Source organism: Equus quagga, chromosome 18 (assembly GCF_021613505.1).
Source record: "Equus quagga isolate Etosha38 chromosome 18, UCLA_HA_Equagga_1.0, whole genome shotgun sequence".
Classification (NCBI taxonomy): domain Eukaryota; kingdom Metazoa; phylum Chordata; class Mammalia; order Perissodactyla; family Equidae; genus Equus; species Equus quagga.
Window position 1 is genome coordinate 38,928,439 of NC_060284.1, and position 13,878 is coordinate 38,942,316.

General features: G+C 40.3%; 1 protein-coding gene and 1 long non-coding RNA gene across 2 annotated transcripts; both read left to right on the top strand.

Moving 5' to 3' along the window:
- The first annotated feature begins 1,818 nt into the window (after positions 1–1,818).
- On the top strand, positions 1,819–5,141 carry PRMT6 (protein arginine methyltransferase 6). The gene has a single exon (XM_046645881.1). It carries the CDS (start codon positions 2,813–2,815, stop codon positions 3,941–3,943), a length of 1,131 nt encoding a protein of 376 aa, XP_046501837.1. The 5' UTR covers positions 1,819–2,812; the 3' UTR covers positions 3,944–5,141.
- Positions 5,142–6,821: 1,680 nt separating this feature from the next.
- Positions 6,822–13,553, top strand: LOC124230117 (uncharacterized). The gene is made up of 4 exons (XR_006886070.1): positions 6,822–8,448; positions 10,996–11,125; positions 12,027–12,170; positions 12,342–13,553. It is a non-coding gene; the product is annotated as an uncharacterized LOC124230117 (long non-coding RNA).
- The last annotated feature ends 325 nt before the right edge of the window (positions 13,554–13,878 follow it).

Genomic DNA, 13,878 nt, shown 5'->3' on the forward strand with positions numbered 1-13,878 from the left:
TACTTAAAACTCAGTGGTAGAAAAGATGAGTAAAGAAATCCCTCTCTATATTAGGCCAAAGAGCAGGAAGGGAAAGTGCCACAGGCCATTTCTTCTTTACTGTGGGCATAATCCTTAGGGCTAATCATTATTCTATCTAAAAGGGTTACGAGTGTTTGAAAATGAAAGGACTCTTACATCTGGGAACATCCTAAATTCAATCTATATCTGGATTTACCTTAAAGTTTACCAGAGTCAAATTGTTACACTGCACTACAAAAAGCAAAACTCTCTTCTCCTTCCTCTATAAATAACAATTTAACTGCTTCCACAACACTCTTCGTTGAAGACTATTTATTGAGCACTCTCTATGTGCCAGGCTCTGTTCTACTACTAGGAACTACGACAGTGGGGAAACAAATATCCAAGTCTCTTGGAGTTTATATTTTACAGAAAACAGACAAATAAATAGACAAATACATCAGATAATAATAAAAGCTATGAAGGAAATAAATAGCGTCTTGGGTTAGAAAATAGTCTTTAAAGTAGCCAGGAAAGGACTTTCTCGGGAGGTAATATTTAAGTCGAGAGCTGCTGAATGCAAAGGAGCCACTGAAGTGAAGAGCTAAGGAAAAAATTTTCCAGGCCCTGGAAGTACATAAACGAAAATCTGAGACATGAAAGAGGTGTCTAATTTAAGGCCAGTCTATCTCGAGCCCAGTGAGGAGTTGGAAAGAGTAGTACAAGATGAGACAGGAAGTTACGTAAAGTTACTGGATTGTTGCAATAACTGGAATTGGAAGTTTCTGGAGCATGACACGATCCAATTTGGGTTTTTAAAAGCTCCTTCTTGTAGCCATGTGGAGAATGGATTAGACAGGGGTATGATTCGAAGCTGAGAGATCTCTTACAAGACTGATTTCCAAGCAAGCAAAGATGCAGGATTAGACTAGGGTGTTGGCGGTGGAGAAGGAGAAAAGATGGACTCAGATGTATTCTGGAGGTAGAACCAACAAAACTTACATTCAGAGTTTTCTTAAGAGAGACCACAAGTAAGTGAATCAAAAATTGGGTGGAGCACTGAATGCTTTTAAGAGGAAGGAAAAAATTGTGAGGAAGGAAAGAATGGGAGACGTATACACCAAGTAAGCCTAAAGTAAGATATTAAAGTGGTCACATTTACAACTCTAATCCCATGTCCTGCTCTGGGCCTCTCTTTTCTTAAAACGAAATATTAAAACCAGGCAGAAAAAGAGAGGAACTGCTCTGAGAATTTTTTTAGGCTTAAATGGTTGAGCCCAGGCCACTGAAGAAAGATAATTTACCCAATGAAAATTATGAAGCAAGATTTAACTAAGATCATTTTAGGGAGAAACAGTGGTTCTCACTCTGGCTGCGCATTCAAATTCTCTGGCGAGCTTTTAGAACCATATGCAGGCTCCACCAGAGTGGTTCTGAATTTCCTTAGTTTGAGGTGGAACACAGGCATAGGTACTTTTTAAAAAGAAGATTCTAATGAGCAGCCAGAATTGAGAGCCCTGAGGCAGAAGTACACCTGAGGATGTCAGGTCAATAAACTTACCCCATTAAATGATGGATTAATAGAGGGAATGGGGTGCAGGAACTTTTCCCCCAGATATAGAATATAGGCCCATTGGTCAAACAGACATAGTTCGAGCTACAAGAAAATAAAAGTCCATTTTCTTTGATGTGTTTTTTTTTAAGCTTGGAAAAAATGTTATTCTCACCTTACTTGTTAAAAACACAGACCACTCATATACACATATTTTAAAATATATTTTATTTCTATTATGAACAACAAAGAGGGAAGAGATTAATAGCTGATAGTTGACTGAAAGAAAAACAGAAGAAGAAGGGGATACCAATCTTGCCCAGACAAGGAAACACACAGGATAAAATAAGGAATTTTCAGCGAAAACATGATCACAAGGGATGAAGGATTGAGTTATTTCTGGAGGGAAAATAATTATAATTGGTTATCAGTATACACCCGGCAATGGGTTTCATTGTATGACACCACTGCTGCTTTCCAGCTGCTCTTTAATCTGAACCCTTCCAAGATTTAACTCTTGGATGAGCCACAGAATTACCCGAGCAGGACTAAGAGCCAACCAGCTATTCTCCTGAAATAGACACCAGAAACGTAATCCTTCAACTGCCCTGAAGATTCTTTGTTGCTGGTGGGTGAATGGACAATGGAAGGCAAGAGTAGTTATATAACTTGCCCTAATCATTCAATTAATTTATGGTCTCACTGGAATCAGAACCAAGATTTTAAATTGTCAGGTTTTTACTTTGTTCCACTTACGCTTTCTTCGCACCCTAAAGCCACTGAAAACAAAAAAGAAAAACGTGTTAGTGCAATTTCTAAATCTTCAGTCTGGCGAGCTTTGAGAGCTGCAACTGTCCAGGTGAGGTGGTAGTGTGTGAAGGGTGCGGCCCAGATAACTCAGTGGAATAAAATCTGGGTGTTGAGCAGACAAGACAAAACGAGGTTTTTCAGTCTTCAGTGGGCGTGTCCACTTCAGGAAGGGAGTTAAAGCAAGAGAATTGAAGAGCTAAAGGGAAGGAGAGGGAACGTAAAGAATCATAGAATGTGGGCGCGGTGGGTGGGAAAGAGATTCCAGGACACCAAAGCAGCGTATACCACCACACAGTTGAGTAGAATTCGGAGGTATCAAGCGGGCACTGGACCCGCGACCCCGCAGGAAGTGGAAGAAGGAGCGCGCACTACAAGTCCCAGAAGGCCCCGCTTCCTGGAGCTCGCGCGGTGCCGCGCAACGCCCGCCGGGAGCCGGCCCGAGCCGCCAAGATGTCGCAGCCCAAGAAAAGAAAGCTTGAGTCGGGGGGCGGCGGCGGAGGAGGAGGGGAGGGCACTGAAGAGGAAGATGGCGGAGAGCTGGAGGCGGCCGTGCCGCGACCCCGGAGGACTAGAAGGGAGCGGGACCGGCTGTATTACGAGTGCTACTCGGACGTGTCGGTCCACGAGGAGATGATTGCGGACCGCGTGCGCACCGATGCCTACCGTCTGGGCATCCTGCGGAACTGGGCGGCGCTGCGGGGCAAGACGGTGCTGGACGTGGGCGCGGGCACCGGCATCCTTAGCATCTTCTGTGCCCAGGCCGGGGCCAGGCGCGTGTATGCGGTGGAGGCCAGCGCCATCTGGCAACAGGCCCGGGAGGTGGTGCGGCTCAACGGGCTGGAGGACCGGGTGCACGTCCTGCCGGGGCCAGTGGAGACGGTGGAGTTACCGGAGCAGGTGGATGCCATCGTGAGCGAGTGGATGGGCTACGGGCTCCTGCACGAGTCCATGCTGAGCTCGGTGCTCCACGCGCGGACCAAGTGGCTGAAGGAGGGCGGGCTTCTCCTGCCGGCCTCCGCGGAGCTCTTCGTGGCGCCCATCAGCGACCAGATGCTGGAGTTGCGCCTGGACTTCTGGAGCCAGGTGAAGCAGCTCTACGATGTAGACATGAGCTGCCTGGAGAGCTTCGCCACGCGCTGCCTCATGGGCCACTCGGAAATCGTGGTGCAGGGCCTGTCCGGCGAGGACGTGCTGGCTCGGCCGCAGCGCTTTGCTCAGCTGGAGCTGGCCCGCGCCGGCCTGGAGCAGGAGCTGGAGGCCGGGGTGGGCGGGCGCTTCCGCTTCAGCTGCTACGGCTCGGCGCCCATGCACGGCTTCGCCATCTGGTTCCAGGTGACCTTCCCCGGAGGGGACTCAGAGAAACCCCTGGTGCTGTCCACCTCGCCTTTCCACCCGGTCACACACTGGAAGCAGGCACTCCTCTACCTGAACGAGCCTGTGCAAGTGGAGCAAGATACGGCCATTTCCGGAGAGATCACGCTGCTGCCCTCCCGGGACAACCACCGTCTCCTGCGCGTGCTGCTGCGCTACAAAGTGGGCGACCAGGAGGAAAAGACCAAAGACTTTGCCATGGAGGACTGAGCGTGGCCTTTTCTCCCAGCTACCTCCCGAGCGGCCAGCCCTCCCGGGGAGAGGCGGGGCGGGGGGGGGGGGGGGGGGTCGAAGGAGAAAGGGAGATCCCACGTGCAAATAGGGGGAAACAGCTTCCGTCTCCCTTTTTCCCTCGTGGCTCCTGGGGAGGGAGAGTGACTTCAGCCTCCCTTCGAGGAGCTGCTTCTGGCGGTATTTAATTAAAAAGTAATCCCGATGCCCCCAAAGACGGAAACAGCGTGTTTATTAATGGGCTTTTAAGTCTCAAAAGCATGTGGGACCAAGCACTTGGGTTTCTATTTCTTTTGTTTCACGGAAGAAAATGTCACTGTGTGAAAGCTCTATGCACATCCCTGACACTTCACATCTTGTCTAAGGCTGAAACCCGGGAGAAGGGTAAAAGGGTTTAGACTCCATAAATTTCCACTCTGACTTTAATATCGCTCCAGAGCCATATTCTCTCATTCTCTGAATTCCCTCCCTTCCCGCGGTGCCTCTAGGCTACGGTACTTATTTCTCATTGTTTTTTAGAAAACTTTACTACTGGTAATGAGAGGGAGGAGAATGAGGAAGCGGTTTAAATAGCCCTGTTCTCATCACACTTGCTGCTTCCGTAGGGTGCTAGAGTTGATGAACACGTTATTCCATTGAGTAATAAAGATCTTATATTTAATTGTACAGCATTCCTAAGAAATCTAGAAGGTATATTTAGGAGAAAAAGACCCGAGAGACAGTGAAGTAGTATGATATTTTTATTCTTTATTAAGACAACCAAGAAAACGTTTCATGTATGTCCCATAATAAATTTTTGTGTAGTTGCTATGAAACAGATTGATAGAAGAGGTTGCTGAACCTGACCCAAGGGCTTATTATTCATCACCAGGGGGGAATTATTTAAGCTGCCTAAATTACGGAAAATATTTTCCCAGCTGGAAAAGTACACTCATTCTCATTTAAACTCCCTCATTTAGAGGAATCATGTGACTTGGCCTACTTACATCAACTGAAATTTCCTTTTTTAGTTTTTTTTCTTTTTAGCTCAGCCAAATATGAAAGTTGTGAATTTAGGAAAATCATTTGTAATGAGGTGTGTCATGTTATCAGATTTATTTCACCACTGTTTCCCTCCTTATCCCCGTGGCAAATAAACCATTGGCATTCTCTGTCTTTTTATAGATGAAGTAAGAAATCTTGTGTACTGTCTGAGTTATAATGCCTTTGCCTTTTTAATATTGTCAGTTCTTAAGAAAAGTGTTACAACTCCTTCAGAATAGAGCTTCAGGGTAATTCAGCTATGCTTAATGTATGGTTGTTTTCATACTGGTAGCTTTTGTATGCTAATAGAAAACAGGTGTGAAAAACTAGTCTTCTGAAGTACTCTAACATAGTTTATTGTAACTGAGTTTTCTACTTTAATCATCACATATTAAAGTACTTAAGTATTATAATTTGGTGTTAGCACATGAGATCTGCCATTATGAAGGGAAACACAAAATCAACGACTTTACAGGCTCCTTGAATAGCAAGCAATACAGATAATTGTCACCATTTTGATGTGAAGACAGTTAACAGCCTGTGTAAATAGTGCAGTCATAGCAACCTAGGCCTCTTAAACTAGAGGTATAAAATAGCTCCTTCTTTTGGGGTCAGCTGTATTTTTAAGTTGAACATTTATTTATTTGAAATTTCAATGTATGGTTTTGAGTAGATTCTTGGTGGGTTTTTTTTTAACTTCCTTTAACAATCCCTTTGCTTATGGGCAAACAAAAACATTCTTACAAATTACATTTTTTATTTATGTTTCATAAATATGCAAGTACTAGAGAGTTATTACCAATATAAGCACACAAAGGGAACACCAGTTAAAACTGCGTAACTATAGAAGTAAATGGTAAGTATTTCATAATTAGGCAAAATAAGTTTAAAAATTCTTACTGTTACTGTTTTCCAAAAGAACAATGAATTACCATAAAAATACAGTTACTAAAGCAATTGGTCAAGAGCCAGCATAGCACAGTGGTTGAAAGGTTGTGCTCAAGCCAGCCAGCTGGTGTTGGAACCTAGGCTCCACCGCTCTTTAACTGCAACATTGGGCAAAATACTTAACTTTTGTTTTTTCTCCAATGCTTTCATGTAAACCGGGGATAACAATCATATCTGCTCAGTAGAAATGTGAGGCTACAAAGAGTTAATACGTGTAAGAACAAAGTGCCTGGTACATGGTAAGATCTTAATATCTCTTAGCTGTTGTGATTATGGAAAAGCAGTATGCAAACCTGGAGCGTTGGACACGTAGAAAATGTGCTACAGAGTAAATATTCAACATTTTAATTTTTTGCAGGTATTGTTTGACAGTATCAGCATGGCTGTATATGACGAGCAATGTATGACACTGGACACCAGATGAGCCAAAGGAAACCCAAGCCCTTTGGAGTGAGGACATTTCCAGAAGGATGAAAGTGTGAGATGCGCCAACATCCAGGCACTGTCCAATCTCTGTATGAACTGTTATGATTGCTTAGGGCCATTTGGGCCACAGGCAGGAACTACCAGCCCTGAGGAAAGAAGACGGTGAAGTTCCACCTGCTTTCCTATTTATTTAGCACTGAAACTTTCCAAATATTTCCATTAAATCACTGGGCCAATGGACATTTTATTGAGTGTACCATGTAGCAGGCATTGTGATAAGCATTTAGGATACAAACCAATAAAACAGTTTCTGCCTCCAAAAAGGTATGTTCATGGCATAAAGCAGAAAGTAAAATACATAAACAATAATGGGCTAAAAGATTGGGATGGTGTAGATGCTAGGGAGGGTGGGTAATTTTCTTCACTTTACGTGCTAGGAAAGAATTAGACATTGAAGGATTTGCCTAAGGATACATAGCTAATTCTTGACAAACTGAACACAAGTCTTTCAATTCCTAACCCCAGACAACCCTTTAGTTTAAGAAAGCCTCATTGGAGATCTATCTCATAGGCCCAGAAGAGCCACCTTCACTATATAGGACCTCAAGGTTGACAAATAATAGGCTCTCCTGAAACACCTCCTGTACCCATTTCCCTAACATAGCTAATCAAATGTGGCACTCTTTCTGAGGCTCCCAGGAAACTGAATCCTCAACACAGTAGCAAAAGTAGATGAACTCTGCCATTCCGGCTATAGGTGCTTGGTGCTGGAGAGCGAAGAGGCATCTGATCTGATGAGACATTCATTTAATGATTTAATAAATACCAACTATCTAACAATTAAGTTCTGTGATAAATAAGCAAATCGTATGCCCAAAGAATTAGGATACGGAGGGGAATAAAAGCACCTACATTAGGAATTTACATGTATTCTTTAGCCTGGAAAGACTTCATTCCAAGTTAATCTTATGTCTGCTGAAGCAAGGATGAGAGCCAAGCCTCTTATCAATTCCATCCTTTAAATTTCTCCCAAGTGCAAAAGTATTACTTATCACATAGGTTGGGAGATCCTCAGAGAACAATTCCTCTGTGGGTTAGTTCCGAAAAAAAATGTGTGTCCTCTAAATAACAGGTTTATTTCGGCTAATGCTCACAGTATATTTGGTAGATGACCCTTCCCACACGGGCTAATAGAAAACTGAGCCAAATTTATGGCTCACTGGTGCTTTTTTTAGCTTTATGTCTGGCTCCGTTTCCATGCACCAGTTTTTTTTCTTGATTTATTCCTCTCACTTATAATAAATGTTACATGCTTTGTTAGAATTTATGTATCTTTGTTCTCTTCTAACACTTTCTGGAATTAAAGTATTTTCCTACTTTCTGGAATACCTGCAGAAGTTCTGAGGGTGAGGAAGTTAGAGAAAGGACCAGAGGACTCTCACATGTGCTCCCTTTATTTCCTGAGAAATGTGGTGTCCCAAATTCTTCATACGGGTGGATAGTTGATTGGATCCCAACCTTTTAGCCAACCTGTAGCATTTTACATTTTGTAGAAACGAGATTTCTGAATGTGTGAAACAGGTAGGCAATCTTGAGGAAAGCTTCAACATTCTGCAGGTCTTTGTAAGCCTAGAACAGGCCCTGATTGAATCTTAGACATAACAGTAAGGAGAAATGTAGGTTGCCAAACCTCTTCCAAAAATATGTCAAAATAGTTCAAAGTGATGATAAGGAGAAAGATGATATAATGAGACTGTTTCTCAAAATATCGTATGTGCTTGTAGGAAAAGACCTTTGAAACAAAGAATCTAGACCTAACTAAACAGAGAGAGAATTCTAATAAGACATGACCAGTAACATTGGAATGGTGCTGCTTTGGGTGCTCTGATAAGTAAATTCATCATCATTGATAATAGTAACTTTGGGAAAAGACTGGTGAAGATTTCAGTTAATTGGGTAGCTTTTTAACTTTAAAAACAATCACTTGTAACAGACATTTAGAATAGAGAGAGCTGTGAGTGGTAAAATTCCTCGTCTTTTTTCTCCAGGCTGCCCTCTGCAAGAAAAGGAAGGACAAAGAAAGGAAGGTGAGATGGAAAGAAATCCTCCCCACACTTTTTAAATTCTTTACAGGCATTCCTGCAATCACATGATACATGTGTTTGCGAAAACATTCGCATTCTGCAATGTTATGCACTAAAAATAAACTTAAGGGAAAATTAGGTTGGGTAGTCCATCAAAACCTATTGTAACCAAGAGTACTAAGAATGTTAATTCTAATAAAAACAGTGGCAGTTTAAAAAGATAATCCTAATAAATAAACACTGCAGTAAATGTAAGTCAAGATAGCTTGATGGAAGAGCGTAAGAAAGAGTTATGGAGAAAAAGCAAAATGCACAAAGATGGGGAGAAAGTTTAATAAACATTTCAAAGACACAGAGCATGTGCCCAGACAGAGCCAAGAGGAAGAATGTAGGTTGTGATACACTTCTCTTTGGCTGGCGGCAATCAACTGTGTCAGTGTATTTTGTGTTCGGTAGTTGGTACCTGGTGGTGGTAAATATTAATGATGAAAATGATCACATATAAATCAACCAACTTCCACATTGTGTTCTGACATTGTTCCTCTTTTTACCAATGTCATCTGAGTTCATTCATTTTACAGAAATATGCCTTGTAGCAGAACATTCTGTCTTTTGTTCAATTTCCAGAAATTAAAGTAATTTAGAATTCCTTTGGGTTTACATTTCTTTTCAATGCAAATTTTCTTAAAGGAAAATGGAGTGGAGCGGGGGAGTCTTACAGGTGGCTATAACCACCTTTTAGTATGAATCCATTTATTATTATTTTTGTCACCTGGAAAGATCAACTGGAAGGGGGAATAGAAATTCTGACCTGTGTGGAGTGGAAGGAAAATAGTTGTTGGAGAGGTAGTTAGAAAGTAGGATTTAGGACAATAGGTGTTTTTCCAGAGCCCAAGGACAGCATAAAAAACATCTTGGGGTCAAAGAGACCTGAAGTCAGTGAGAGAAGCACATAAATGAAGATTAGGATTCCCATGCATAAATTTTACCTATATCACAATATCCTTGAGGTAATTTTTTTCTGGTCTTCCACTCAGAACATAACTAAGGGTAGTTTGATTGATTACAAACTATTGCTTATTTTGATATTTGTCCTTAACCTCTCTTTCCAGCTTAATTTCTAAACCTGTTAAATGACTCTTCTATGTAAGAGCTTCTTGATCTCTCAAATTTGTGAACAAAACCTTCCAACCTCCATTATCTCAAGCTATGTGTAGTTTAGTAATGGGTGGTATGGAGTGGGATGACATTAGGCATTTTTTAAAAAGCACTTGCAGCTTTACTCTTGGTAAAATTATTATATTTAAGAAGGAAGTGTAGAGTTTTAACTTTATATATGATTATGAAAAAAGGATTAAGATCCACAAATGGTTAAAATTTTCACTTTATGCATTCATTGGAATCAGAGTTTTTACCAGGAATTTCTATAAAAATAACAAACTGCTTATTTTAATGTGAACTCCTCACTCTACCATCCTTTATCATCTGGTGAATTATAAAAATAGGAGATGTCGAAATGGTTAAGAATGTACAGTGAAAGACAGAATTAAAAAGAGAGGATTTGGAAAATCCACAGATTAAATAACACAGCTCCTGAATAGTTGAGAATTTACTCTAGGCAGAATAATTAGGGAAAAACAGAGAGAGAATGACAGCAATTACAACAAGAGGATTTTAATACAAAATGAAATTAGAAACTACCAGGAAATGTGCTGTTTGTAATAAATAGAATTCAGTATCAGCTAGCTTTGCTTGAACCCCAACGAGGGGAACTTTGTAGAGTCCAGACATTATTATAAAATAGGTTCACATATAAATTAATTCCATGGTATTCAGTCCAAGAAAAATAGACTTCAGGATGCTAAGTCCTTACGCAGATACAAAACAGAATAATTGAGTTACTCTAAGTAATCAGACAAAGTTCTTAAAACTAGACTATTAAAGGATGTGGTCCTTGCACCATCCCCATAAATGTTGATGTTAAGATATTAAAATGATACAATATTCAGTGCTAAAATATGTGATATAGTTGTTAGGGAGATATAATTTTTCATTTTTTATTCATTATCTGATTTATTTTATACCAGATGATAATGCATTCATAAGGACATACAGTGAAAAAGCAGATGCTGAAACTTTATACCAAATGATATTCTAATGCACCAGCTACTACTTCTCAGCATGTAGAATGTTTTTATGCAATAATGGTATATTAATCAAACTGTGCAAAGTCCCATTAAAATCAATGATGTATTAACTTTGTTTACTTCACATGAGTTATACATAATAAAATAATGTTCTGTAAAGAGTGGCTTTCTTCCTAAGGAAGACTCCATATCATAAATTTTTGTTTAAAGGCAGCTCCTCCTTTTGTCAGACATGCCACAGCATACATGGAGATAAATAGTCATGATACTTACATAAAGCATCTTTATCAATTTTTAAATCATTGAGTGCCTAAAATGTGCTAGATGCACATAAAGTATATTATTTTATTTACTCCTTGAAATAGTTCTGTGAAGTAGTTCCATTATCAATCTCATCTTGCAGGTGAGAAGACAAAGGCATAGAGTTTGGTGAATGTCCATGACTATGTGGAGAGTAAGTGGCAGAGTTTGGGACTCATCTCTGAAAGTCTGAGCACTATATATCCTATCCGTGATGCCTGGGCTCTCAAGAGGTAAGTAAGGTGACATCTATTAGCACTTAAAATAGATTGGTCATTGTCTTAGGCCCGGCTTCAGAAGGGAAAGAGACCAGGGTGAGTGTAATATTAAGCCAATTCCTAAGAAAGAGAATGTGGCTCAGTCCTGCAGACATGCTCTGGAGACAGCATAGATCATGCCTCTGAATGTCGCTAATTAGGGAGCAAGGGAGCTGGAACAGTATACTCTCTCCACCCATCAGACAGTGGTTAATGGCTGCCCCTGGGGAGACATAAATTCCTAGCTCTCCTGCAGGCAGGCATAGCAGTTTCCACAGCCTAAAGACAGTCCCCCAGCTAAGGGCTGCCCAGTGTAGAAGGTTGAGAGTGAAAGTACTAGGGGAGCAGATATACAAAAAAAAAGTAAAGGATACAAAGGGACGTAAGTGGAGCACTGATCGGGTATTGCTACTGTCATAAATATCCTTTCTAAGATTCCCTTACATTCTAAACAGTGAAATTGTTACAGAAACATTTGTTTTGTTTATGTCCCCCTTTCATTAGATTCTTAAAACTAAAATGAGTAAAATACAAATATAACAAATGTTTAGAAGGAAAAAGTTAATAATCTCCTGTTCCCCACAGTTTAGAATGTATCTTTCTATTACATAAATATATATACATATTTATGTAGTTTTTTTACAAATACATACACGCTATTTGTGTTACTCTGCAAATTGTTTATTCAGGCTAAAATACATATACTAAATATCTCAGGAAGTAAATATGTGTATATATAACTTATTAATAGCAATGTGAAAATGTATGGTATACATAATCCATAATTTATTCCACTAGTTTTCTATTGATAATTCTTTGCAATTCTTTGCTACTACAAATTTTACTTGCCCTTCTCTTCTTTCTATTTTCTCCCTAGGTGATCTCATCCCATCTACTTTAAATAGTGTACCATCTATATGCTGATGATTCACAAATTTATATTGTCATCCCTGACATCTCTACTGAGTTTCACGCTTATGTATACAACTACTTAGTTGTCATCTCCACTTGGCCATGATAGGTACCTCAAGCCTAACATAACCAAACTTTGTTATATATATGTATATTTATATATAATTATATGTATATAGTTTTACCATATATGTATATATCTCTAAACAGCATATTCTTAAGTTTTGCTTCTGTTTTTTTCAAAACCAGTATATATTTATTGGATATATTTTTTAAATAGCCAGAACCTCTCACTATCCTCTGCCCACGTATCTTTCATCAAGAGTTGATATGTTCCATAACAACAGCACAGATCATTACGTCGGATCATCATCTTCAGTGAGTGTTCATTAAATACTTGTTACATAAGAGTACTATTTTGGGTTTTGGGTATATCAAGAAACATAGGACAAGATCCTTGACTTGAAGGAGCTGAGTCTTAAGTAGAGAGCAAGCATCTCAACTTCTCAAAGGTAACTAGTATTATAACACAACATGCATTCAATGCCAAATGAGTCACACAGACAAGTGCTATCATAAGAATTCCGTCATAGCAAGATAGGGGAATGAGAGCTTCTCATTGAAAATGGAGGAACGGAACTGGGTCTTGTTGATTCTTGGTCATTTCAAGATCCTTCCACCTGGGACGTTCTTTCCTTAGACTGCATGTTTCACTCTCACTCTCTTCTTTCAGTTCTTTGCTCAAATGTCACCTCAGAGTAGCTCTCCGTGACTGAAATGATGAAAACAGTCCTCTTCCCCACCACAGAGACTGTTTTCCCCTTGTTATCTGAAATTTAGTTATTTACTTGTTTATTGTCTTTCTCACAATTCATGAGAGCAGGAAGCTTGTCTCTGTTGTTCACCATTGTCTATCCATTGCCTAAAACATTATCTGGCACAAAGTAGGTATTCAATAAATATTTGTTGGGTAATGGGCCTTGTGAACCAAGAGGAACTTAGATGAGAAGACAGAGTGGCCATTCTACGCAAGGACGATGGTCTGAAACACACATGGCCTTAGAGAGTTCTTTTCAGTCATGGTCTACAGACAGCTTTCTACTCTCTATGTGAAAATTTCAGTAATACCTAGGATGCTGATAATATCACTGATGATCAGTGCAAGTGATAGGGCTTGCCTCTATAATAATAACCCCTGGCCAGTTTGGAGACAGTGAGCCTTCTGGATCTGCCAGTTTTTCCTGAGCTCACAGAAGAAAGCTTGTCAAAGAAGACTTGATTGGATCTCTAGAAATAAAATTTTACAAGGCATAAGACAAATAAAAGTGTTGAGGAGACTTCCAAGCCAACTGGCTTATTTTTTAGGATTTCCATAAACAAAAAAGAAAGGCTGAAAATTATGATGAAGGATGAAAATGAAACCAAGGTCTAGTTTATTAAGGTTGATGAAAACTTTTTTTTCAAAACTATATTTTGATACTGATTTACTCAGATTTCTCCCCAGCTACTGTTTGACAAGTAGTTATCTGCCAGTCTTCTCTTCCCCACCAGGCCTGAGTGGACAAGATCCCACAAAACTGCCAAAAAGCCACTGAAGGAATTACAAATCTGTATGCTCTTCATTCATTGTCATCTTTAACACTGCCCAGTCTATGCCGTGAGCTCATCCCTGGCCTAGTCCGTTTGGGTTAGTATGAGTCTGCATTTCTTCGCTTGTGGTGGGAAGCAGGTGGGATCTTCCCACTTAGTGCTCTGAGTGGGCAAAACTCATCGAAGGCATTCTTTATGACAGACCACAGTAAGGGGCGGCAACCACA

Excerpts from the sequence above, each read along its gene's own strand:
- PRMT6 (XM_046645881.1), top strand. The coding sequence starts at position 2,813 with ATGTCGCAGCCCAAGAAAAGAAAGCTTGAGTCGGGGGGCGGCGGCGGA.